The sequence below is a fragment of the Chlamydotis macqueenii genome, chromosome 6 (genome assembly GCF_036417535.1).
Source record: "Chlamydotis macqueenii isolate bChlMac1 chromosome 6, bChlMac1.mat, whole genome shotgun sequence".
NCBI classification, from domain to species: domain Eukaryota; kingdom Metazoa; phylum Chordata; class Aves; order Otidiformes; family Otididae; genus Chlamydotis; species Chlamydotis macqueenii.
In genome coordinates, this window is record NC_141561.1 from 8,324,202 (window position 1) to 8,350,141 (window position 25,940).

Genomic DNA, 25,940 nt, shown 5'->3' on the forward strand with positions numbered 1-25,940 from the left:
CACACGCAATTTATCAAACAAATTCTAATAATAGTTGCTTTGGTTTTTTGCCTTTTGATTCATCTAGTAGCTGTTGTGACAGCCATGAAAAATAAGAAACTTAATTAAGGATGAATCTAAATAAATATTCTTTGGTAATTTTTTCCAAATTTTATCTTTAGTAACTACAGAAAAAATTCTTAAAGAACTTGGGGTAACATTCGTTCTGACACACCAAGTTTAAAGAAATTATCAGTGACTTTTCAACTCTAGGAATGTACATAATTTTGTTACTGTGTGAGAAAATGGTTTGTTGATTATGCAGGTTATTACATTAATACCTCTGCTTAAAGTTTGCTTTATTTTTGCTCATGGAGCTCAGGATATGAATGAGTTTTCTGCCATATGTCAAGGACTAGAATATCATATTTTAACTTTCTAACTACGAATATATTTTTATCCCATCTACGATTTAACAGAATATGTAACAGATTTAAGTGCAGCTGTACTAATGAAATTGTGAGATAAGATCATATTGTACATACTGTACATCTGATATCTGAGTACCGTTCCAGCATATTAATATTCCCTACCAAAAGTCCCATCCAGATGACCCCGCATTCTTACCTGATTATGAAATGAGCAATAGGTGGCCCTAGCTCCTAAAATAATACTATGCCTGGAACAGTGTTATTGTAGACAAACAGATTACACCTACATCAAATGAAAAAAAAACACGGAGTATTACTTTCCACATCACATGAGCGTTACTTTTGCATATTTGCATATATTGCGGTAATGTGTTAAAGAAAGGAATTTTTTTTTTTTTACAAAAGGATATAACTAGGCATTAAGACATCTTAAAAGGACAACTGTATGTCCAAAAAAATATCCATAACTTTTTTTTCTGAATTCTGTCTCTATTTTAGTAATAAGTTTTGCTACAAGAACTTCTAGAACTAGTTTATCCTTTAATTCTTGATGTAGATGTACTGTTCAGTATTCTGTGTATCTTTTGCCAGTGGGTTGCACTGATGGCCTTCACTTAAATTTCATTTGATTCAATGATTTTACTTAAAATTTGTAGAGAATACTTCTGTTCTTTGCAAGTTCTCAAGTATATTTTATAAACTGTTAGCCTTGTATTAAATGCCAGACTAAGGTGTGGTTAAAGTAGGATTGTTGTCTGGGTGGTGCTTGTAGGGTGTAACAAATTGTTGACATTACATATATGCAGAATATACCACTGGATTCACTTCAGTCTGCCCTGTGGTTTAAATCTGTTCGTCAGCCAGCCGAAGATCCGTCTCTTAGTCTGATGCTTCACCTGGACCGCTCTGTGCAGCAAATATCCTAGGTGTCTCTGTTCCTCCTGCCCAGGAGTGGAAATTTGATCCATTTGAATCAATAGAAGTTTCATTGCAGACCTTACTAAGACCAGTATTGACGTCCTGCAGCCCCAAGTCTGTGCTAAGCAGCCACATGCAATTTATCTAAAGAAAAGTTGTGGACTGGGAAAAATGTACACAAAGAAAAATCATTTAGTCTGACATACAATAAAATATTTCAGGTTTAGTGCTCTGAAGAGCAAAAAGTGCTAATATGTGTGTTATTGATGCCATGTCTGAGAATTTTCTCATCTGGCCTATAGAGAAATGAAACAACTGCCTCAGTAATATTGTATAATATTTTAAATGAGGGCAAAGGGAAGAACATCTTAAGCTGAAATTGTGGAGGGTTTCTATTGAAGGGCCCTAAATTTGTGTTTGTTTGCATTCCTCTATTTTAGAAAACAATGTAATTGAAGACCTTAGTTTTAACTGTCATCTAAAATCAGAATCTAACATAACATCCCCTAAAACATTTTAGACTGAAGATTAATTAATGAACCAAACAAAATTTTCATTTATTAGGACTTTAGCATCCCCTGTTGCTTTGCTTCAGTTTGTTTGAAACATTTGATAAAAATACCAACCTAATCCAGGCTTTGCTAGCTTATGAAATACTCCAAGATCACAACATAAACAGGCATTGGACTGGCATTTTGATTTTTATCTAACTCACTATAAAAACAAGCGACCAAACTATGTAACAATTTGTCTTGCTAAGATTGCCAAGGACAAGCAGCACAGCATGCACATTTGACTTACTTGAAACTTGAATTTTTCAAAAAATTCTAATGACCCTTTACAACTGTGTATGTAATGACCCACATCATCCATATATCTGGCCATGCTGTATTTTCAGTGTGCTTGAAATATCATTTCATTTTCTATCTAAAGGAAAATATTAATGTCTTGAGTTGATGGTAATTTACTGATTCGGTCTTTGCTGCCTGGTGGGAATACCAGAAATGAGGAATGGCTGGCACTCGGACATCATATCTCAGAATTCTTAAATCTCACCTCTCCGAGAGGCTGTTAACTGTTGAATGTGAGATGTTGAATGTTATCTCCTGTTTCTGTAACAATATTATCTGTAAGAGGAGTTAGTTACAGAGTTTGAAACACCCTGTGTATGAACGGCACGTCATTTTTATTGAACTGCTCCCTACGCAGTTCCCCAACTAATCCTTGGTCAGATCTCTGAAAATACCAGTAGCTAACAAAGGGATAAAATTACTCTTGTATAATCTTACTGTGTGTTTTTAATATAATGTGCTAATACGTTGTCCGGTGCTCCAGCAGAACTGCAACACTTCTCCAAGCAGGTCTGGCCAATATCTGATTGATTCTGGTCTGTGGGGATTGGCCTGGTTCAGTATAATTTCCTGTCTTGTCTATTAGAGAGGGTTTGGGTCCGTGGAAATCAATAGGCTTACACATGCAAAATGTGAGGTTATTCTCTAGCAAGTTTAATTTGCGTCTGTAATTTATGGAAAATGCTGCTTTCTCCCCTGAATATGCGCCCTTTTGTTAGCAGACTCCAAACTGTACCTGAACAAATACCCATTTAAACATACTCCCCCCCCAAGCATTCGTAAAGGAGAAGGTGTAAATCGCCGTGAAGATGCTGGAGATGCTTAACACATGCGTAGCCAAGATCTGCTACTTGAGACGTTAATAGCACTCAGATGTTTTGTAAATGGAGTCCTATGCGTCTCAGCAGAATCATTAAAGTTATGATTTATCCTAAAATGGACATTAATGTTCTATTTAATTATAACAGATATTTAAGCATCTAACAATCTATTTCCTTTAACCCTGTGAACTTTTGAAAGACAGCAATTAATGGTGCACAGTAGGATAACTCGATTTTTGTAAGAAATACGTTTCTAATATTTCCCTCACTTATTACAGAAATTGAAGCAAACTGAAGAAACAAAAGAAGATTCCCAGAATAGATTATCTAAAATTTCCCTGGAGTCTCTCAATAAATTTAACAGCAATAACGTACTTTTATTAGAAAAAGAGAAGAACTGTCTGAACAAGGTTGAAGGACAAAAGGAAGAAAATGAAAAGAAAGAAGCTTCGTTTAGTAGCTCGGGTAGGCACGACGTGGACAATTTAGAATCCCTGAGCGATTCTCTCTACGATAGCTTCTCCTCTTGCGCCAGCCAAGGCTCAAACGATGTATAGAGACACTTCCCTGTGGGCTGTGAGTGCGGCGCGCAACGGAGCTGAAGGCGAGCGGGGAGAAGAGATGGTTGTTGAAAATTCTCAGTCCCAGTCGCTGTACTGATGGCAGGGCGTCCCTGACTTTTCACCACACAGCAATAAGAAAGGCAAGGCGGCCGTCGCCGCGATGCGCGAGACTCAACACTGAACGCAACGGATGGTTACGCAGAGTAAAGTCTTAATTTTGCACTTTTGTGAATACTTGTACAGATGTAAATATCTTGGGAAAATATATTTGTAGGGAAAAATGACAGCAATAAATATTAAATTGGTGCTATGCTCCTGTAATGGCAGATTACTAACTTAAAGAAATTGATGTTGATATTAACAAGAAAAGTTAGTAGATTTTTTAAAAAGATTTATAATTGTTCTAGTCTTAAAACTGTGTGTAGAAACACTGCGTTACCATAAACCTGAGCCTGCCAAATTGTCTGTAATAAACCTTCTCGGACTCCCTTTTACAAAACATATTTTATTTTTTATTCTTAGTGCAATTCCATACAGGCGTTCTAGGGAAATGTGCATTTTGGTCACTGCAACTTCACAATAGGTGTCTTATTTCGAAAGGTTTTTGACTTTTGACACGGCGAGAAAATGAACAGATCTAAAGGCCTGATACTCTGGTATTGACTTCATCAATCACGCGTGGAACTGTTTGAAAGATCAAAGTAATTCGCCGCTGACAGAAACGGGTATGAGCAGGAACTACACAAACCGCCCTTCACCTCTGCCTGCAACACCTTCTCTACTCCCACCTCCTCTGTACTCGTTCCCTACCGGTTTCTGAACGTACCATACTGTGGTGTCTTCTGTCGTCCCCGTTTGGTCTTCGTTTCATTGCAAATGCTAAAATAATTTTTAAAGATCGGATACTCAGCGCCTGTTTGTGACACGCTTAAAGAAGCCGTGGGTGCTAACCAGACGAACCTAGGAGCAGGGGGATTGGCCTGTGCGGAGTGGTTTTGGTTTTTTTTTCTACAGAGGTTGTTTATATGTAAGGGAAAGTCTATTTCAAAGGTTCTGTGTATTTTTTCTAGATGTGAAGTATTTATAACTGCTTTTTGTACAGCAACCTGTAAACTAGATATATTTGGGATATTTCTAGACTCTACAGTTTCTTTAGCACATGCCTGTTAATCTTTGAGATATTGTATGATCAGTGTTAATATTTTGTGCAATTTGTTATATTTTAAGTCATTTCCGGCGTAAACTTGCATTGTCTTTTTTGACTTTTAAGCAATTTTCACTGAAGCATCTTTCGTAAATAAAACTTCTCTTGCCTACGCGTGCCTGGAGACGGGGTTTTGGGGGGGGGGCTGGTGTGACACCCTCAGCGTGCGGGTCCCTGCAGCCGGACCGGCTGCGCGGGCAGGGGATGGGCACCGGACAGCGAGTGCGTTACGGGCCACCAGCCAACGCTGACCCCCCACCCCCCGCGCTGCGGAGGCTGCGCACCTGCGGATGGGATCCGGTCATTCGGGAGAATTCGCGTAATTCAGACTCTTCCCTCGCAAGGTGAGGCTGCGGAGCGAGCAAAGAGAAACACGCGGTTACCGGAATGGCTGGGGGAGAGGCCAGTCACCCCCTCGGCCCGGGGTGGAACTGGGCGGGAAAGAACGGCCGGCACCGACGGCGGCACCGCGGCCCGGCCTGCCCCTCCCCCCCGCCCCGGGCGGGCGCTGCCCGCTTCCCCGGCCCTGCGAGGGCTCGCGCCGCTCCCCCGCCCCAGCCCGGCCCGCCAACGGCTCGCGCCGCCTCCGCCTCCCCCGGCAGACGGCTCGCGCCGCCTCCGCCTCAGCCTCAGCCTCGGCCCGGCCCAGCCCAGCCCGCCACCGGCCTCGCGCCCCGGCAGCCCGCTCAGCCCTCAGCCCCGCTACCGGCTGCCGCCGCCTCAGCCCGCCCCGCGGCTCAGCCTGCAACGCGCCCCGGGCGGAGGTTGACCGACCGCCCGCCGGCTCCCGAGCCGCCGGTTGCCGGTCCCCCAGCCCGGGCGAGTGTCCGCGGAAGAGGCCGGGGATCGCCGCACCGGCACGTACGTGACCACCCGCGCCTGTTACCCCCCCCCCGCCGCCTCCGGTTTTTTACGCTTTAATTCCCTCTCGGGGGGAGAGGACAGCGCCTGTCAGAGTGAGGGACCGCGCCCTCCCTCAGTCTCCCCCGGGGAACGGGGCGGGGGGGGTTGCGGGGCGTCGGTGGGAGACGGGCGGCGCCTCGAAGCGGGGCCGTTCCGCCGATCCTCCCCCGCAGCTGCGCGCCGGCTGCCACCTGTGGGCTTCAGGCGGGCGGGGAAGCGGAGGGGGGGCTGGGGCGAGCTGCCGCCGCCGCCGAGGGCCAGGTGCCGGGTGCCCGCGCCCCGCAGCCGCCCCGGTGGGCAGAGGGTGGCGGGATCCCGCCGCAGCGCCCTGTGGGTTGCGTTGGCCGCCGAGTTGGCGGTGCGGGGCTCCGGGCGGCGTGCGGAGGCAGGAGCGGAGGGCTAGCCTCTACCTCCCTGAACTTTTCCTGTCTCCGAGGCGAGGTGCGGGGCGGCTGCCGGGGATCCCCGCCCCGCTCCGCCGGTATCACATGGTTCTAGGGGAGGGAGGGGGGAGCCGCCCCCCGCCCCACAGCTCTCGCTTGTCGTACAGTTTCTGCCAGTCTCAGCGCTCAACTCCGGCGAGGCTGGAGCACGGCGCGGGGCTGGGCAGGGCGGGAGCCGGGCGGGCTCCGCCGCCTGCTCCCGGGGCGCCGCTCCGCAGCGGGGGCGGCGGGGAAGCGGCACAAAGTGCGCGGCGCCTCCGCTGCCTCCCTCCTTCTGATGCCCCTTCGCGACTGCACGCCAGCCTGGCGGCCGCGGCTCCGGGAGGATGCGGCTCTTCCTCCTCGCTGCAACTTTCTGGGGATTGTGCCTGGCGCCAGGTAAGGGCGCTGCGCGTCTCTCCACGGACGCGCCTCCGGCCAGCCCGGCGCTACCCGCAGCGGCTGCGGGGAGGCGTCGTCCCCTCGACGGAGCCGGCGCTGGGCGCTCGGCTGGGACCCCGCGGTCCGGAGAGCTCCCCGCCGCCGGCGAGGGCGCAGCCCGGTCCGGTGTCCCCGGTGCTGGCAGCCCGCAGGACGAGGATCGTTCCGCACCCGGTATCGGGGATGCCGCCTGGTGAGCGCCGGCGGCGCGCACACCCCCGCGGGCGGAGGGCTGCCGGACAGCCGCGGAGAGGAGACACCGGCCGGGAGGCCCCGCTGCGGGACGGAGCGCAGGCTTCTCCCCGACGGGAGTGCGGGAGCCGCCGCGCTGCGCAGCGTCTCGTTTGCATGATAAAGGAGGGAGGTGAAGGATGCTCCGCAGCTGTAACTGCATGGCAAAATAGTAATTAAATCATTTGTAATTAATTAGTAGGTAAGTAAACCCGTCGGCACAGATAAGAGCCGAGGCGTATCTGTTAGCCGGGTTGCTCCTCTCCCCGGAGCGCGGGCAGTTTGTAGCTCGCCGCGCTGAGGGCGGGCGGGGGGCAGCGGTGCGGTGCGGTGCGGGTGCGGTGCGGAGCCGCCTGCTGGCGGCAGCGTCCCCAGCGCCGCGCCGAGGGCAGGGCTGGAGCGGCGGCGGGGCCACCTGCGCGCCCGGAGACCCCGCGGGAAGGATGCCGCGCCTCGGCCCCGCTGCGAGGGGGACCCGTTTGTGTCCCTTTACTCTTGTCAAAGTCCGGCTTTCGCTGAGCTGTTGAGCAGCAGGGAACAGCACAATGCGATGAGGGAAAGACGAGGAAGAGTTCTGGCACGTGTTCGTTTTTATTTTTTTTTTAAAATACTATTGCTATTATTATTCTGAGCAAAATTCTATCTGTTCCAGGTTTGGGTTTGCAAATACAGTGCTACCAGTGTGAGGAGTTCCAGCTGAATAATGACTGCTCTGGTCCAGAGTTCATCGTGAATTGTACAGTGAACGTTCAAGATATGTGTCAGAAAGAAGTAATGGAAAAAAGTTTTGGTAAGAATTTAATAATGATATTTCTGTTTATTTGTGTTGGCTGGCATTTGTTGCTTTTGGCTCCACCCACCCAGAGGCTTCAACTACAGATGAATCTGGCATCCCTACCTAAAGGGACCAGATTCGATTTCTTATACTTCTGAGTGACTTTGCAACTCAATAAAGTTACTAATTTTCCTTTTAAACTGGTGTAAAAACTGAAGGATGCAAACCAAATGTTGATAAAGCTGTTAATACGCAGTCTTCTGGGTCTCAGATTTAGTTTCCCAGCACTGGGAAATTAATAACAACAAGTTAGTTTAATCTCATTACGGTTAATTACATGGGCTTTTCCCCCAAGAGATGGAAGAGCATTAAATTAGTGATTCCCTCCTTTCTTTTATTTACTCTAGCAATTCATATACTCTAAAGGTTCAGCTTAAAGGAAGGAAAGTGTAAGCATCTTTGCTTTCATCCATAAAAGAAAACATAAAGCAAAAGGGAGAGAGGGATAAAAAGAACATCTGGGAGAATTTCAAGGATAGGGGAGGGCCCAACTGGATGTATTTGCCGTACTCGTTTTCTTTTTCTAAGGGGGCTTTTCCCTTACTGTAATTCATACTAAGTTAGCACATTTGGAGATAAACGTGTTCAAGAGGAAACTAGCTGTGATTCTGCATCTGGCCTCTATTGTCTTCTGAGCTGTGCTACAAATTGCTTTTTTATTTAGCATCATGGAAGGCATTTGAGATTTATAGAGAGCTGTGTGGGTTTTTAGACCACCACGTTACTCTGTAGCTATCTACGTGAGTAGAAGACTACAGCTTTATTAGGGACTCGCTGGCTGGGCGGGGTGGCAAGGCAATGTGTTTGTGGGAGGTGGAGTTCATAGAGCATCTTGCTCTGTCTGCAGGCATCAAAAAGAGCAGGTGAGCAGTAACTCACTGGAGTGCCTCAGCGTAGATGTCACCTCTGTACCAAGCAGTAGGCTTCAGGAGCAGGGGGCAGGTTGGGACTTCAGAGCCCTGATTTAAGGGGAGGCTGCTCTCCCGCACTGCGCGTGTTGCAGCTGAGGGCAGTGCTTTACAGCGTGGCGTTTACTGATGTACAGGACTGTTGTTGTGCTGTTAATATGGATCAAGCTGTAGTCTGTCCTTTCTCAGCGAGTCCTTCAGTAACAGCAGGATCCCTCTCTACCTGACAAATGTGTGTAGTCTCTGTCTTGAACAGTAACATTGGGTTGTTGCATTAAGAAACTTCACTAGTATTTTCAAAGTGCTTATCAATCAGCTCGTTCTGTTTGTGCTGGCAGTTCCAGATCACTACATTAGGAATCACAGAAAAATAGTCAGAATTGTTGTTACTTATCAACAGTAGCTGAACTGCTGGTACTTTGTTTCATCCTGGGTAACACCATCCACAGTGACTGTATTTCTGTAAAATATTTAGGAGTTTTCCAGTGCAGAGAGAAAAAAGCTGTATATTTAAAGGAAGATTAGTCCCTTTCAAGCTATATGTTATTGGGAGCATTTTATTTCAAGCTTACTTGGAAGGGGTGGTGGGAATGGGAGATGGTCATGGCTTGCAAGGTACTTTTAATATCCAAGTACTGCTAAATGAATGTTTGAAGGCTTTGCTGCCTGCACGCCACAGCTCCTGTGGTACTTTTAATAGGTTTGCATGGGTGCTGTGGTGATTTGAAGGGCTATCAACACGGTATGTAGTCCTAGACAAAAGAGTCAGTTCTCATTTAATTCTTAACAGTTTGATGTTGCTTGTTTGGTTGGTTGGTTTTTTTAAAATATCTCCCCTGGTTCTTTCATGTTTTCATTTCAGTACATCCTCAGACTGTGCAGCCTGCCAGAAACATATGTTATCTTCCCTTCAGGTGGAAAAGTGTTTTCAGTCAAGTAAACCCCTCACAGGTTAAAGTGCAAGTCTTCTGCATAAGTGGCTCGCACGTGTGCATACCCACGCCCGCGGATATGTTAAGGGACAGCCATTTGCATGCTGTGTGTGTAGGACGGGACAGTCAGTCCTGCACCCCTTCTCAGACTAGCAGGCAAGACTGCAAGCTGGCCAGTGTGGCTGTGGCACACTGAAAATGCAAACTGGAACTGTTTTTGGACATGCATTGATGCATAACTTGTCCTTACTCCTATGAAGAAATTGATTTCAAATATAGTAAATAAGGAGAAGAAGAAGTTTAAAAGAAACTTCTAGGTGGTGGGATTTTTGTTTTTATTTTGGGTTGGTTTTTTTTTCTGTGTAATTTTATGTTGTCTCTGAGCAGATCCTTGGATTTTCCCCTTTGGAGGTAACTAGCATGCTGTGCATAGCAGGTACCACTGTTCTATTTTACTTAATTTATTTCTATAAATGCAGTTCTTATTCATTTTAAGCTTAGAGATTGTAAATTTCAGCTAGTGAATAAATTTAAATTTTTAACCTAACTGTTTCAAATTGAGTGAAATTTACATTGCAAGCTTAGTTTCTCTGTAATCCTCAGTCAATTCTAGAGAGGATTCATTGTAAAACAGTGATGATTCAGTTCATCATCCTTTATTGTTTTTTTTTTCCTAATTGGTATTTAAATGTGTGTAATATAAATGCCTTATTCTGCCAAGTTTTATTTAATAATTCATTCTACTTCTACCAGTATATAACTTGATTCTTTTGGGTGTTGCTTATCACTGAAAGCTGAAATGTTTCAAATATTGATTTTAATTTATAATAGACTCGAGTTTGAATTTTTAACCCAGAATATGAAAGATGTGAATTTACATTTATTTGACAACACAATCTCATAATTAGAGTTTTTCCTCTTGACTAGATACAGTGAAAGGAGTATAATTTAATTTTTACAGACTAACCCATTTTTGTCCTTAATGAAATATAGCTGTGTCAGTGAGCAAAATGTTACAAGTTCTCCTAAACCTTATTTAAAAGTTAAATGCAATATTTTGAGATAAAGTTCATGGTCTGAATCAGCAACCTATTGATGTAGCCATCCTTCCTTTGCAGTATGCATTAATCTGTGTGTTTGTTTTGCTATCAAGGGGGTCGCTGACTTACATTCTGTGGTGTGCCTACAATATAGTGCCCAGCTTGTACCCAGTGACTTTTTTTCTTATATATATATATATGTTAGTGTTCACCAAGTTGTGTGATGACAGATCTATGGTTCAGCTCCATTTCTGTATTAAACTTTGTATAAACAACACCATGGAGAATTACAGCTCTGTGCAGTTTTTTTTCATTTATGTTGTCAATAGTTCCTTATGCCTGATCACAGTTAAACAAACCGCTCCAGTTGCTATAAAATTAGGGTTAATGCTTTAAATGTCACTGTGTTCTCTCAGAACATTATCTCAATTTCTGGAGAACTAATCTTTCAGCTTAGGTGAGAAATAACAGCAGCATAGGCATGTTCCTAACCCAGAGTTTAAAAAGTGGCTCTTACTGTGACGGCCTCTGATGTGAGTGGCTTAGCACGCAGGTGTTAGTCACCAGTGCTTTGAATTGGGTCGGCAGGCGTGTTACCCCAGCAGTTTGTACTATCAGGTAGAAATTTGCTCCCTTGCACAACTTACAACGAATTGAGAACTGAGCAGTACGTAAGCATGTATCTGATTGAGGGATTGTGTGGAACTAGTGCAATTCTGCCTCCCCTGCAAACATGCACTTTGCTATGGCAGTTTGTATTGCAGTTGCACTTTGGGGATCTGTCAGTACACAGAACTGAAGACTCTGTCAAGTAAATGACAAAATATTTTTTTTCTCGTTTTAAGCACAGTTGTATTTAAAAATTTTGCTAGAACAAGTTTTATGCAGTTATATTAACATTCTTTTCCAGTGGGAGATATATAAGGACAAGACAGTATTTTGCCTGCAATGCAAGATCTTACAAAGTATTTTGTTAATTTAATCTTTAAAAAAATAAAAAATAACTCCAAACAATGCTTTCTTCCTTTAGAGGGAAGAATGGTGAGCGTGGGAAGTGGCACAGAGGACTATACCAATTAATCTTTGTCCCACAGAAATTAACATAAAGGATAAGTTTCTAGTGCATTCTTCAGCTAGATAAGCAGGTGTTTGAAAACTCTGTAAATGAAATGTTTGACAAAGGATCAAAGTTCTTGTTTATAATAATTCCACTTGCAGATACTTTGTGGAAATACCCATGGCAGATTCCTCTCTCCCACGTGCCTCTGTCCTTCCCATTTGTGAACTTTTAGCTTAGAAATGTCAATTCTCCTTTGTTTTTAGAATATATGTAGGAACAAAGAAATCCCACAGTATATTTGGGATCAGATGAAACGTCTCGATGATATGTAGATGAGTATATAATGTATAAATGCTTTTATGAATACATCACAGAAAACATACTGATAATGAAGTTCACCTTCTACTGAAGGCAAGAGCTACCTGAGTGTAAAGGCTGATTAAAACCTACTTAAGTCAAAATGAAATTTGCAGTGTGAATAGATCAGAAGAGTAAAGCGTGAAGGATGAGACAGTCAGCCCAGAAAGACAGCCAATCTAAACTTCTCAGAACTCTCTGTGAGTACACCTGCCCATCTGTGTGTTTTGAACGATGTACCTTGTACTCTAATGTAGTTGAGAACGTACTTTTACAAACTTTTACTTTTGCAAGGGAAAAGATCCACATAAAATGTCTGTCTATATAAAACTAAGATTGTTTGAGAGTTTTCCTTTGCAAATGAATTGGAAAACAACCTCGTTATTTCTATTTATCTGCAATAAGAAATTTCTCTTATTTGTTTGGTTTGCAAGGGTCCTTTTAATGTATTTTCATAGTATATAATCCTGCAGTGTAATTAAAGCAATTGTTGTAATTGTGTGCTTTGTGTGCTTAAAAGTAGTGCGTGGGAACATCATGAACAAGATCATCATCTCACCATTGAATTATAATTTATTTATTTAACTCTTCTCAGTATTGTTCTCCCAGTCATTTGTTTTATCAGGCAGAGGAAAACAGTGTCCAAGCTGTGTGATGAGTTGGTCTACAGTAAAGGAGGATTACAGAAGCACATACTTTTTTCTGTTTTCATGAAAAATCCATTAGTACCAATACTAATTGCAGACTTGTATCAAGGGGAAATTATACTCCGGTGTACATTTATTGACCAAATGATTAAAACAGCAAACAAAGTTTAATGTCTTCAGAATCACTGTAGGCATTAAAGTTTTATAGGTAATAGCTGCATCCCCAGTATCCATTTAGAAACTGTAAGAAACATACACTGAGCTTGCCCTGTGGTTTTTTTTTTATTTATTTTTATTTTCTTCTACACTGTCTCTTTAGGTCAAAGCATATCAACATAACTCAAAAGAACTTTTGCTGATTTTTTTTTAATCAAAGTAAAGCATAATACAATAAATTTTACTAACAATTTTTAAAAAAATGTGACAGTTGTTTCCTGTAACATTGTACCTTGTGCTATCAGGTGCCCAATGAAATGAAGGCGTAGTAAACAATATTGGAAACATGCAGTTCATTTTTAATGTTGAATAAAAGTTTTACAATATGTGTTGTTAATTTGTACTGTAACCTGAAACCTTGGAGCTGTGGATATATTGTTTCCTTATTAGTCAATGCCTTCCCATCTTTGGGTCGCTCAGAAATCTTCCAGCCACATACGGGATGAGCTGGACTAAATGCGCCGGCAAAGGAGGAATTACAGACAGTAGGTAGTAGGTTGCAGTTCTGACTGCCTTTAAACCTATAAAAGCAACAGTGGAGTTAACAGTTCAAGCAGTTTATGATTTGAAAGTCATGCCAAAGATCCAAGTGCAGAAGTGATGATGGGCTGTATTATTTTAAGGAAGTTGTGGTACCTGGTCCAGTGAACTTAATTTTTCACAGGACATGGACAATAGCTTTTTATGTTATTTTATTTCTGGATTGTATGAAAGGTATACAAATGAATTTTGTTGAGGATGCAGTGCCCAAAGCTTGGTGTCTATCAAACCTCTTTTAAGAGTTTCTTGTTGCGCACACAAATGAGTCTGTGTTTCCAAAAACTTCCTATGTCCTGACCTATCACTTGTCTTAGCTCCCAGTGACCTTATCGAAACCTTGGCAAGCGTGTTTTAATGAATCCAAACTGGTTTCATTTCCATTTTTCCTTTGTAGTCTGGATATTTTTTCTTAAAACTTGATATAACCTATTTTGCAAAATTACCAATGAGTCTTTGTGGAAAAAGTAATATAAAAACCAGGCAAATCCCACTCTGAAGTGGAACAGGCTGTGAAAATGTAAGCATGAAAACAGCTAAAGATATAAAAGCTGAATGGGTTTGAAAGGTACTGATGTGTTTGTGTAAACACGTAAGCCATTCCATTGAAGCTGGTAAGGACATTAATTAGTAGGATGCAACAAGACTATTCACGTGTAAAATTATTTATGGAGTTTTCTACAAGGGTATATAGCATTTTAAAGTTTGTAAAGGCAGAAGACTATGTCTTCCCAGTTCACTTCAGCAGATACAGATTGTCAAGAAAAATGCTCATACAGGATTCTGAAAGTGAAATCTAAGTTCACCTCTCTGGCTAGAAGATCAGGTGTATTTAGATCTTGATATCCAAGACCATTTAGATCCTGATAGTTTTGTATCAGGAAAGCACAGGTGATGGAAGCTTTGTTTAAAAGCTTATATGTTTTAATCCTTGACTGTAAGCTGCATTAGTGAACAGAGAAATAAGGACAGTAGAAAACCTTAAAAAAACCAAACCAAAACAAAAAACCTTTGGGGGGAAAGAAAATAATCAGATATGCCGGTGAAAGTAGAGCTTTGACTTCTGGTTTGTAGCCTCCTGTGGCTTTAAAAAATATTTAATAATACCACCATGAGCTGTACTTAACTTTCTCAGCCTATGCATTTTTAAGCAGTTTAATGCCTTGCTTCTGCTTTGTGATGCTGCGAGCAGTGAGAGAGACTACTTTGTGGTGTTATTTGTGTTATTAACAATGCAGTTTCGAGTCATGTTTCCAGGACCAGAATTAGAAGGCATGACTTACAAAGAGATATCGTGGTAATCCAAACCTTGTCTTCTGTTGGTCATCAGTTTTCCAATTTTCTTCTGAGATAATTTAATTTCTGTACAATGTCATGTCAGTTAGGGTCAGAAGGAGAATGAGGAGGCCAGTCTTTCATTGTCAAAAGCCTCCTATTACTTTCTGCAAAAAACTGCAACTTTTTAAAAGTGCAAAATGTATGGGGGAGTTTGATGATATTGAGTAAGTTTCCGTAGAAAATTATGATGGAAATATACTAATTCAACCAGGTAGGGTTTGGTGGCGGGAGTATTTTATTTGGCTTTTTGGTTTGGAGACTTTTTGGTTTTGTTGGGGGGGGGGGGGGGGGCGTGTTTTTGGGGTGGGTTTTTTTTTTGGGGGGGGGGGGGGTGGTTTTGGATTTTTTTTTTTTTTTACAGAATTGTAGACTTTATAAGAGCCTAATGGCATGAATATGCTTTTATCTTGTGTACTGCGTGCATCAAAGGGAGGGGCTGGGATGAAATAGCTGCAGTCTTAAAGTACGGGATTAAAAACCAGGAAGTATGTGATGTAGCTTGGCAATAGATTTCAAGTCGCTTAACTTCAGTGCCCTGGTTTTTTCATCTGGAAAACACTGATCATAGTTGCGTACAGTATTTAATTAGTTGTTTATAAGGCAATTAGTACATTTCATGATCAAATTTCTGGCAAGGTGCAAATTACTTAAACCACTCGTGAGCCCCAGAGAGAAAGCTGAGAAGACAAGGACAGGAAGAGTTAGCATAAAATGAAACACAGAGGACATGGTTGGATATGGTTATACTTTGCACTGGTTTACACTGGTTTTTAACAGTCCATTTGTTAATTATAGATGAAAGGATTTGTGATGGGGAAGCTTAATTCATATTTAAACCAATACAAGCATGATCTGACTAAAACCACTGTTTGGGGAAGCATGGTGTCAGAATGATTGTTTTTCAATATTTAGTCACTTTCTAAGATATTTCGGATCTAATTAGATGAAGTATTTATGATCACTTTCTCTAGAAAACGGAGAGCAAATCACAGTAGGACCTTCCGCAGTCTGTCACTGTATGATGTGTGTAAACGGGTACTAGCTAAGGAATAGACTATTATCATAGCAAAACCACTGAAGGCATAAAAAGATGGGCATAAAACCTAATATGGAAACTAAAAAACATAATTTAGAAACCTATTTGTGTGTAGTCTGAACCCAATTTTGAACATTACTGAGACAGTAAAATCCAGAAATAGTCATGTATGTATTTTATGCTCCTCAGAAAGGGATATTAAATGTTTGTGTGTTATTCTTGCACCAGTGTAAGTTTTCATTTTAGATTTCAGCAGACATCCCAAAAAGAGCTTTTGTAAATCCTTCTGGGTACTGAATTTCACTCAAGTGGAAGCTAAGCAAGTGACAGTTTAGGGCAAGAAATAAAGGATGAAATAGATAATGGAAATCACAAAGCAAGCATGGATAGGCAGGCAAGACACCGAGTCTGAGCACAACAAGAAGGAAAACCTGCAGATACACCAAGACCAGAAAATTGAAAGTTTTGGTGAAATAAGATAATTGGAACTATTCAGGATATTAAAACAAAACAGGAGTATCAGTTCATCAGTTCAGAAGACAAATCTGACTTTATGCATGCCTATGAAATTGGATATGTACAAAACCCTGTAGCAAAGCTTTCTTTAAAAATGAGGAGCGTCAATCACAGCCATGAGACAGAGTGTTTGGCTTGGAGAAGTTCGGGTTGGGCAAAGTGCTTTCATCTACTTGATGGGAGTCAAACTTTCAGCTGAGAGTTTGTGGCCGTGGACTGTTCAGGGGTGAAGCAGAGGGCTGTGATTTCCTGCTGAGGTGTGCCATTGCAGAAAGCAGTTTCAGAGTAGTTGGGTCAGAGAGGGTAAGGTGACTGGTTTTTTTAGAAATTAGGTAACTGATCTCAGAGGTGGTATCCTAGTTGCCTGTTTTGGCTTCAGAGTCTCTCTGTGTATTTTGCTGATGGACAGTCTTGAGAGTACAGGTGCAAACTGAAGTTACACGCTTCTAGGATTACGGTTGGCTCTTAAGTTGCAGAGTCATGCTTGCACTTGCTCTTTTTTGTTTGAGCCTGCTGTAAGAGAAGAGTCAGAAGTGCCTAATAAGATCCTTTTCAAGCAGTAAGAGAAAAAGCTTGGATCTTCTGGTGCCTTCTACATACATGTGGTGTAAGAAGTAGGTGTTATGTCACCTTTTTTGGTTGTCCTAGTAACAAGTTAAGCTGTTATTCTAGAGAACATGTATTGGACTTTGCAGACAGGGTAGGTGGAAGAACTCTCACTTTTGGATTTGAATAACTTGTAGCATGAATTGTTTGTTGCTGTCAAGACTGAATGCTTCTGCATGTGGCCAAAACGGAGTGCCAGAGTGCAGATGCACAGGATTAGACTGCAGCTAAGCTTGGCTCAGTTGTGAGGGGAGTGTGGATAGAATAAACCTAGGTGAGAAAATCAATATTGCAAGCAGGAACTGTAGAAAAGCCTCGAGATTTACACCGTCACTTCATTGCATGGAATAAGGCAGAAATCCTCTAGAAGTAGCAGTTTGGACCTTAACACTATCTAAATGTACGATCACATGTGGGGCAGAGAGAGAGGTGTAACGATGGGCAAGTTGCTCAGTCTAGGAGCAAATTTTCAATGCCAAATTTAAGCCCAAACCTTACTTTTTTTTTACTTTTTTTTTTTTTAAAAAAAAAGATAGTTATATTAGGTGTATGGGGAAGGAGAGGATGTGGAATATTACTGTATTATCACACAGATACCCCAGCCTTGCATACTCCCCTCTCTTCTGAAAAGAACTTGTACTTGAACTACATCCTCAGCCAACCCGCAAACCTTGAAGCCAAAATGAAGGAAAACCAATTTATCAGTAGTAGGTACTTCATGTACAATGTCATTATAGCACCTACACCTGTGCATAACCCACACTGCTTTCGGGGGGCTGCCAAATCCGTGAAAAAGGATGAATCGTTCAGTACTCATCCCCCAAGAGACTGGGCAGTACATACAGTAATTGTGTATTAGTAAGTACACTAGTTGAGCACTACTGTAGTCTGTTGAGGGTAGGCAGCTGGGAATGAGCCCATCTCAGTAAAAGCAGAATGTTAAACTGGTTTCCTTGCTTAGCCAGCAACTCAGAACAATCTGAGGTAGAAGAAAAGCTCCCAGAAAAGTTTTTAATTGTATTTCTAGTTGATGTATTAATGAATGTATCAAGCTGATTGCTCAAGCAAGAATATCCAGTAATTAGCAGTTACGTCTGTGGTATGAGTCTTACGAGGCAGATAACCATTTTGAAAACTGTCTGCAGTTCAGCCTGCTGGGGGCAAATGATTCAGGAAGATCTCAGAAATAAGTTTCTGAACTGGCTCAACAGTACAATAAACCACTGCAAGAGAGGAGTCTGAGGAAAGGCATCTTGAGATATAAAAGTGATTAATCTCTAGAGATAATCCAGAAAGGATGCTGCTGGCCCGTTGGAACTCAGTGGGTTGTGTTGGGTCTGGCTGAGATGGAGTTAATTTTCCCCGTAGCAGCTCTCGTGGCGCTGTGCTGTGTATTGGCAGCTAGAAGGGTGCTGGGAACACACTGGTGTGGTGGCTGCTGCTGAGCAGTGCATCAAGGCAGCATTCCCCCCTCACCCGGTAGGCTGGGGTGGGCAAGGTCTTGGGAGGGGACACAGCCAGGACACAGCCCCAGCTGACCAAAGGGATCTCCACACCACATGATGTCTGCTCAGCAATAAAAGCTCAGAGAAAGTGCCAGGGTGGCATGGCATTTGTTATGACATTTGTCTTCTGGAGCAACCGCTGTGCTGCTGAAGGCTTATTTCCATGAAAGTGGCTGGACATCACCTGCTGATGTGAAGTAGAGAATAAACCTTTTGTTTTCCTTTGCTTCCACACCATGGCCTTTGCTTTTGCTTTATTTATCTGCCTTTATCTTGACCCGTGAGGGTTTTTTCCCATCTTATTTTCTCCCCCTCCCCACTGAGGAGGGGTGTGATAGAGCAGCTTGGTGAGCACCTGTCATCCAGCCAGGGTCGAGCCAGCACATGAGTGACCTGGAAGCACTGATGTACATCAGCTGGTTTGCTGGAGCAAGGAGGGCAGTGTCCCTGCATCAAACCATGGAAGTCAGCTGTACTGATTTATTTCCTACCACACCTAAACTGGAATCACAGTATGATAGGAAGAAGGTTTAAGAGTATTTTTCCTGACTTTCTTAATTCATTTTAAGTGTAATTGCTTTTTCACAGTCAGGGAAGAAAAAAAAAAAAAAAAAAAAGAGAGAAGGCGCAGCTAAAATGGTTTAAAAATGTCACTCCAGTAGTGCTAACATTCTGGGATTTGTTTTTTTTTTCATCAATCTTCTGTGCCTGTTTTCATTGTATCTTGCTATAAGGATACCGCAGGATTAGAGAAAAAGCACAGCCTTTCTCTGCTGATCTTGTTTAGTTCAAACCTGCTGCTTCATAAAAAGCACAATTAGTGTATGATAGCTGATCTAAGCACTCGGAAGAATCTATTGACACGTAAAGAAAAATACATGGGTGTGAGGGGCATGTCTTCAGCCAAGTAGTTATTGAAAACCTGATAGAAGAGCTGACTTTTTTTTAATTATGTAAAGACTCTCATTACAATTCAGATTACTAGAGCTGGGACTGGGAATGAACAATCATTTGGGAGTGGGATTTCCTATTGTAAGACATAGTTACGGAAGAGCCACAGGACAAGCATTACAATAGTATTTTACTACTAGTTAGGATTATTCTCTCCAAGCATGAACATGATGCATCTGAACGTGAAACCTGGAGTTGTAAAATTCTGGTTTGTGCAGGAATACTATGTTTTGACTTCAAAAGGAGCTCAGGATTATTCTGTGGAATTCATCCTGGAGAACGGAGCTATTGTAAAAACACATAGAGTTAAGCTGCAGGACTTCTTGATTTTTTTTTGCAGGAGAGGTCTCTAGGTTAAAACCCAGAAAAGTTTGGTCTCCTGGTGAAAACTGTGCCTCAGAGGGCATTTTTTTAATTGTTAACAGCACTGATCAATTCTAGTCTCCTAGTCTGTGGGAAAAGTATGAAGTATATAATATTTCAGGGTCCTAAACTAATAAATCACCAGTTCAAATTGTGAACAGGGCTTGGCAGGAATCCTTTGAAAAGGAAATGGCAGGAAGAGCGTGATGTGTAAAACAACAGGAATAGGAAATCTGCCAATGTCAAAAGCTTTTTAGAAGCTTGGTCTTTGAGGGGAAAGTCAAGATTCCCCGCAGTTCATAGGCAAGCCTGAGGAACAGCTGAGTTTGGTGGTGGCTGTAGCTGCAGGGAAGGCATCTGTGATGAAGAGATGGAGGATTAGAGATGGGAGAACAATAGCTGTGCCTCGTGCCATTGAGTGCAGGATTCCTTTCTCAAGAGGGAAGGAGATGGAAAAAAAGTTAATTGTAGCCATGGGAAGGGTCACGTCTGCCTCAGCTCTTGGAAGACTGCAGGAGGAACATGGACAAAACAGCAGGTCTTTGTGGGAAACATCAGCTGAGGTTTCGGTATTGTAAGCCGATCAGCAGCAGCACAGTTGAGGCTCCTTGACAGCAGTAGTTTGTCAACAGAGACAAAGCTCTCTTCTTTTTGCAAACTAAAGTAATAAAGATTGTGCCTCTTGATCTGTGTGCCTTTGCCATTACAGCTACAACAGCCTGTAGCTCCTCTTCCTTCGTGAGAAAAGGCTCTGCCTGCTGTGTTGATTGATTGAAGCTCCCTGGAGACAGAGGAAGATTTAACACTGACTCGAGGGCTTCTGTTCATAAGTTTAACTAGACAGATAGCCTTAAAACACGTCTCAGAGTTTAGATTTGCAGAGGGAGAGCACAGAGCAGGGAAACCCCTGCATTGCTGGGATGGCCGCAGTGTTGTGACAGTGTAAAAGAATTGCTTTAATTAAACTTTTCTGAGGACAGGAAATCCTTCTTTCTAAGCATAACCCAAACAAACGGTGTTTTGCCACTATACAGAGCGCTTGGTAGCGCAGCAGCAGTGACTGCTGCAGAGGCATCTACTGGGCTGTGCAGGTGCTGTAGTGCTGATTGCCAAAGTCCCTGGGGACTGAAGTGGTTTCCAGCTACTGTAAGTTCAGTACCTACAGGTCACATTCCTGCTTCACTGCCTCCAAAAAAAAAAAATCATCTAAATTGGTGTGTATTTAAAAACAGAGCCACCATTCTCCAAGGGAATCCTGCTCCCATGCCCTTCAGAAGAAAAAAGACTTTTGAGAATCCCCCATTCAAAAGGAGTAATGATTTTATTATCCTTAGAAATAGTTACCTCTTTTTGTTACCGCAAGGCAATACAAGCAAACCCCCAATTATTTATGTATGTGTTATGTCTATGTTTTTCCAACACGCAATTTCTACTGCATCACTTGCAGGGAAATTTTAGAATAATGAGAGGTGGAGCTGCCACAGCCATTTTCCACTGTGACAGGGAAAAATGCAACTATGTATTTTAAAGCCTTTATAAAACATTTCAAAATAATAGCTATGTGCATCAAAATGTACTTTTTCAGGTAAAAATAGTTTGAGAAATTATGATTTTAAATTAGATTATTAATTAGATTAATTTAAATCCCCAAAAAAAAAAAAAAAGGGAAGACTTCCAACTCAGAGAAGTTTCTGTACAAATTGAAATTTTTTTTTGTGGAGGGTATTAAGCTTCAAAGACAGCAAGAACTGAGATTACCTGGAAAAGTACTTCTAGTTTTTCTTTTAAAAAAATAGAGGGCAGGGGAGATGAAAGTTTTGCTGATAGTCATTCTCCTTCTGCTCTTGGTTACTTGTCTCTGTGTGGTAAATGAACCAGAAAAGGAAAAAAAAATGCTCAAAAGGCAAATTAACAGCATATGAAACCATAATTACTTAGGCACCTTGAACAACTCGGACATGTTCAGCAAAAGAAACAAAAGTCAGTTTCCAACTAACTGCATTTCAGTTACACCTATTCAAAGCTTATTCCAAAAGATGAATAATTGTCATTATAAAATGCATTGTTTGATATACATTACGTAAACCAAGTTTGCAGTGTTTTTTGTTCCAACCAGAATCAAATAAAAAATAAATCCAAGCCAGAGTGACTGCTGCTCTGCTGCGCAGAGCTGGTAGCCCTGTCACAGCTGAGGTGTCTGGCTTAATCACCAGCATTGCTTTGGAGATGTAAACTGGTTTTGCAACAGTTTTCAAGCGTGAATCGTGTTATAAAGCAAAACCACGTCCCTCTCAGACTAAGTAACCTTTGCTTTGTGTCACAGGAATCATGTATCGCAAATCCTGCGCATCTTCGGCAGCGTGTCTGATAGCCTCTGCTGGGTACCAGTCCTTCTGTTCCCCAGGGAAGGTGAACTCTGTTTGTATCAGCTGCTGCAACACCCCACTCTGCAACGGACCCCGGCCGAAGAAGAGAGGGAATTCTGGCGTGGTGCCGAGGGCACAGGTGATAACCACCGTTCTGCTCCTTAAATTGGCTCTTTTGGTTTTGTATTGCTAAACTTGAAGCAAGTTTTTTTTTTTTTTTGCCCTGACACAGTTTGTTCTGTCTCCTCCTTTCTTCAAAGACACTGCAATTATTTTCTGTTTGTTTCCAAATCCCTGTCAACAGCGAGGGAAGTTCAGTGGTTGTGGGAAGAGAGGGGCTGATATTTTTGGCAGCTATTGAATTCAGTTAGCAGATTGAATTTCCAGTGTGCACTTAAAAATCCCAGCAGCAGGATACCAAACTCCTGCTCTTTTGGCATAATTGGAAACAAATCCATCTGTGTTATTCCTTTTAAGATGTAGTCCGTGCCTCAGTCATTTTAATTTTCATGTTTTTAAGTTCATTGCTAATCATTAACTTTGCCTTATGAATCACACTCGATGTTCACAAAGGCCATTTTGTGCGTCTGCACTGGGCTCTGAGCGAGTCTCTAGTGGCACTACTTCCAAGCTGGGCTCCGGTGGTTCAAGACCTGGTTTCTGTGAACTGCAGTCGGGCTTGCTCTCATTCTGAAAAGTACTTAAGAACACTTTGTTACCGCCCTTTGCGGAAGAATTGCGCCTGGAGGACATGAAGAGCAGTGGGCGTAGAGACCGGCTGCTCCTTGCTCTGGAGCTCAGGTTGGCTCTGAGAAACTTCTCCTTGTTGGCATGCTGTATGGTCAGGCGGCAGCGGAGGACCTGCAGAAACACGCTGCGGAACTGCTGAGAGGAGATGTTGTACAGGAGGGGGTTCACCACCGAGCTGAGGTAGAAAAAGATGTCGGCGATGGGAAGGAGAGTGATGTACGCTCTGAAGTAGGGGACAGTCCAGTCCTGCTTTGGTTTAGCAGCAGCCATGATCCTTCTGACCTGGTTTGGCATCCAGCATATTGCCAGCGTTGCAACGATCAGTCCTGCGAACAGAAAGAGGAAGAAAGAAGTGTGCATACATGGGGGAAAAAAAAAACGTAAAATACTTAGTATCAGTTCTGCACTTACTTGTTAGGAAATAGTATCAATTTTTCAACATTTTGCTTGACAGCTTTTTCTGCCAGTAGCATTTTTTTGGTTGTTGTTTTTAATAACTGTTGCAAGGTCATTGCAGCACATGCTCCGTCAAAAGACTGCAGAGTGCTTGGAGAGTGTTTCTTTGTACCTATTGTAATTTATTCGTTTGCAGTGTGTTCTTTCACTGATATCTGTATCTTTGGAAAGAATGCAATTTTATTTTGGTTTGTGTTCTTCCATTTTTTTATGTCTTTCCCTTTACTTTGAAAAACAAACAAAATGAATAGAACCTATAGCCATATTAGATCAGGCAATACCCAGAAGAGATCAGATTCTTGTTTGTACTTTACCAAAAAAAAAATGTATGCATAATAATATATTTCGTGTTATTTTTGGTAACTTTCCTCTTACAGAAGATATTTTTAAGTAAAAATATGTATGGATCTTTTTATGGTAAATTAAGATACGTTGGGCTTTCTTAAAAATCAGATTCCAGTGGAATTAAATTATGAATGTAAATGAGAAAAACCCAAGCCTAGTCATGAAAGTGTAAGCAGTTTCAGATTATAAATTATACTTTAAAATGTGGTATCTGACCATTTTGTATTTATATGTAAATATAAATACATGTTGCTGCATCACTAATGGCATTAAAAATGGGGTGACTTAAGTGTTGGATGTCTGAAAATTTTGCCTCTGTGCACCCGCGTTCGCTAGGGTTGCAGCGGTGAAGAAACGTATGGGTGAGCTTGAGCAGGCTGTTTCCGGGCAGCAGACGGAGCAGGGGAAAGGCCCTCAAATCCTCGCTGGCATCCACTGCTTCTGGTGCGCACAACAAGTCCTGACATCCCGCATCAAATACCAGGTACACAAAATAATTCCTCTTGGTGCTGCCCCCACCAAGCATTACTGAAGCACAGTACAACCACCAGTTTACTGTTTGCACTTTGTTTTTCTCTTTGCAGAAAAATGTGCCTTACGTGAACACTGACAGGGAGCAGAAGTTGCAGGTTGGCATCCCTACTGCGGAGTAATAAAATAGGACAGTATCCTGGTGGTGCCACGTTTCCACTGCCAGTAGACTTTTGTTAGGTTGCTGAGTTCTTCCAACACCGAGCCTCCGCTCTCAACAGAAGCACAGAAGTGGTTTAGTTCTTACCTGTCTACGCTAAGTCAGATTGCCCCATTGAACAGATCACTGTAGGAACAAGGTTTCAAAATAGTGCACACTGATTTTTCCAGCCAGTAAAAAATGATACTTCACTGGTGGCTTCCCCCATTACATTCATGTAACGGGGAAGGGGGCAGAGAAGAAAGATTTTCTTCATAACTTTGAAATTGCCAGGTCTTAAAGAGGGTATGTCCACGTGCTCGCCACCACCACCTCCAAGCAAAGAAAGGTATAAAATGTCTTTTTTTAAAAAAAAAAAAAAAAGAAGAAATTAATTTTCTTAATGAAAGCTATAATTACTTTAACAAATTTATGATCTCACTGACATACCAAATAAAAGTTGGTTTTGATCATTTACTTCTGTAATCACTGAATGTCAAAATAACTTTGGTGGGCTGGGGAAGCAGCGTATCTGAAACTGACAGCACAGATTAAGAGCCCTGGCAGGCGGATCTTAGTAGGCAGGCGATAAACGCAGTTGCCTTTGCCATTTGCTGTTCTTTAACCACCACCGCTCCCCTCAGCCGCAGTCTCTTTGTGCTCATTCCCGTTCCTACACAATCCCACGCCCCTTTGCTTGCCTGCCCTACTCCTCCCCTCCCGCCTCGCCTCATCTTTCCGTACCTGTTCTGGCTCTGCCATAAGCTGAGCTGAATTTTTGTGTTAGTCCTACAAACTTTCTAGCCTTCAGTGCTTTTTGTCTCTGCTGTGAGCTTGCAACTACAGGTCCTGCTATGTACCAACAGAAAATAAGGAGCAGCAGCTTGTGACAGGCCTTGTAAAAAGGCAGCACAGGATGGTGCTGCTCTGCTGCGGCTTTTTCTCCTCTGCAACTTAAACACAAAGCCCACAAACCCAGGTCTGCAGAATTCTCATCAAAGTTTACCAGATGAGCTTTTCCAAAGGGAAAAGAAAATAAACCTCTATAGTGTAATTTTTTTGTTCCTAGTTAGAAACAGGATACTTCATCATGCTGATTAATGGTTTCCTAAATTATGAATGCTGCGTGAAAAACTGTGAGCAAACAATGCGTGCATTCAAATTTTAACGCTCAAATGCAGTGCTCAGGGATATTTTTTTTTTCCTTGTGCTTGAATTATTGCCATTGTCCTTTCTTTTTAGTTCAAACTGCCAAATGCTTATGGTTCCCCCCCTTATATTCTTCAGGCACTTGTGTTCTGGGGAACCGAAGATTTTGTCGTGTGTACAGCGAGTGAAAAATGAGCTGCTTGTGCCCTTGCACAGTGCAGTGAAAGTTAGTCTTTTGGGGCAGGAGGAGATGTCTATAAAACTTCGTTGTTTTCCAGGGATGAGTAATTGGTCATTTTCACACTTGGGAGAAAAAAAAAAAATAAAAAAAAATTAAAAATGCTTATTGGTTCAAAGGAGATGCACCATATAAACGAACATGCTGATAAATTCACAGGTTTTTTTCGAGCTGTTCACATGTGACATGGAGGTATGAAGTAAAGTGAAGTGCAGAAGTACTGGCTCCCAGAATTTTCACAAAAGAAAAGCTTTATGTTCAGACCTTGGCATATTAACTATTTTGGCTGAATCACTGCTGCCATCAGTTTGAACTTGCACACAGGCTGTAGGAGTTCATGCTGTACTGTCACATG

At 42.4% G+C, this 25,940-nt stretch overlaps 3 protein-coding genes and 1 long non-coding RNA gene across 6 annotated transcripts in view; 2 read left to right on the forward strand and 2 right to left on the reverse strand.

The window, feature by feature from the left end:
- Positions 1-4,832, forward strand: part of NCKAP5 (NCK associated protein 5) — a 398,473-nt gene extending 393,641 nt beyond the window's left edge. Inside the window, exon 20 of the mRNA XM_086751339.1 lies at positions 3,279-4,832. Within this exon, the coding sequence (XP_086607465.1) occupies positions 3,279-3,557 (279 nt within the window). The 3' untranslated portion in view covers positions 3,558-4,832. The remainder of the gene's footprint in view (positions 1-3,278) is intronic.
- Positions 3,353-5,231, reverse strand: LOC147600171 (uncharacterized). 2 transcript variants are annotated; one of them, XR_015258953.1, is made up of 3 exons: positions 5,052-5,231; positions 4,390-4,442; positions 3,353-3,598 (listed from the first exon to the last, which is right to left on the reverse strand). It is a non-coding gene; the product is annotated as an uncharacterized LOC147600171 (long non-coding RNA). The 2 variants fall into 2 exon arrangements; XR_015258954.1 differs by lacking the exon at positions 3,353-3,598 and adding an exon at positions 3,611-3,673.
- Positions 5,232-5,993: 762 nt separating this feature from the next.
- On the forward strand, positions 5,994-24,006 carry LYPD1 (LY6/PLAUR domain containing 1). Of its 2 annotated transcripts, XM_086751343.1 has the most exons (4): positions 5,994-6,491; positions 7,417-7,554; positions 21,935-22,116; positions 23,865-24,006. In XM_086751343.1, exons 1-4 carry the CDS (start codon positions 6,440-6,442, stop codon positions 23,892-23,894), a joined length of 402 nt encoding a protein of 133 aa, XP_086607469.1. In that variant the 5' UTR covers positions 5,994-6,439; the 3' UTR covers positions 23,895-24,006. The 2 variants fall into 2 exon arrangements, with proteins under 2 accessions (XP_086607469.1, XP_086607468.1); XM_086751342.1 differs by lacking the exon at positions 23,865-24,006 and having other exon boundaries at positions 6,008-6,491; positions 21,935-22,496.
- GPR39 (G protein-coupled receptor 39) overlaps positions 22,518-25,940 on the reverse strand; it is an 81,673-nt gene continuing 78,250 nt past the window's right edge. The window contains exon 2 of the mRNA XM_086751340.1: positions 22,518-23,053. Coding sequence (XP_086607466.1) covers positions 22,530-23,053 — 524 coding nt within the window. The 3' untranslated portion in view covers positions 22,518-22,529. The remainder of the gene's footprint in view (positions 23,054-25,940) is intronic.

Bases quoted from the DNA above. Each gene is read 5' to 3' on its own strand.
- LYPD1 (XM_086751342.1), top strand. From the start codon at position 6,440: ATGCGGCTCTTCCTCCTCGCTGCAACTTTCTGGGGATTGTGCCTGGCG. The intron at 6,492-7,416 runs GTAAGGGCGCTG...TATCTGTTCCAG, and splicing joins GGGATTGTGCCTGGCGCCAG to GTTTGGGTTTGCAAATACAG. The intron at 7,555-21,934 runs GTAAGAATTTAA...TTTGTGTCACAG, and splicing joins AGTAATGGAAAAAAGTTTTG to GAATCATGTATCGCAAATCC.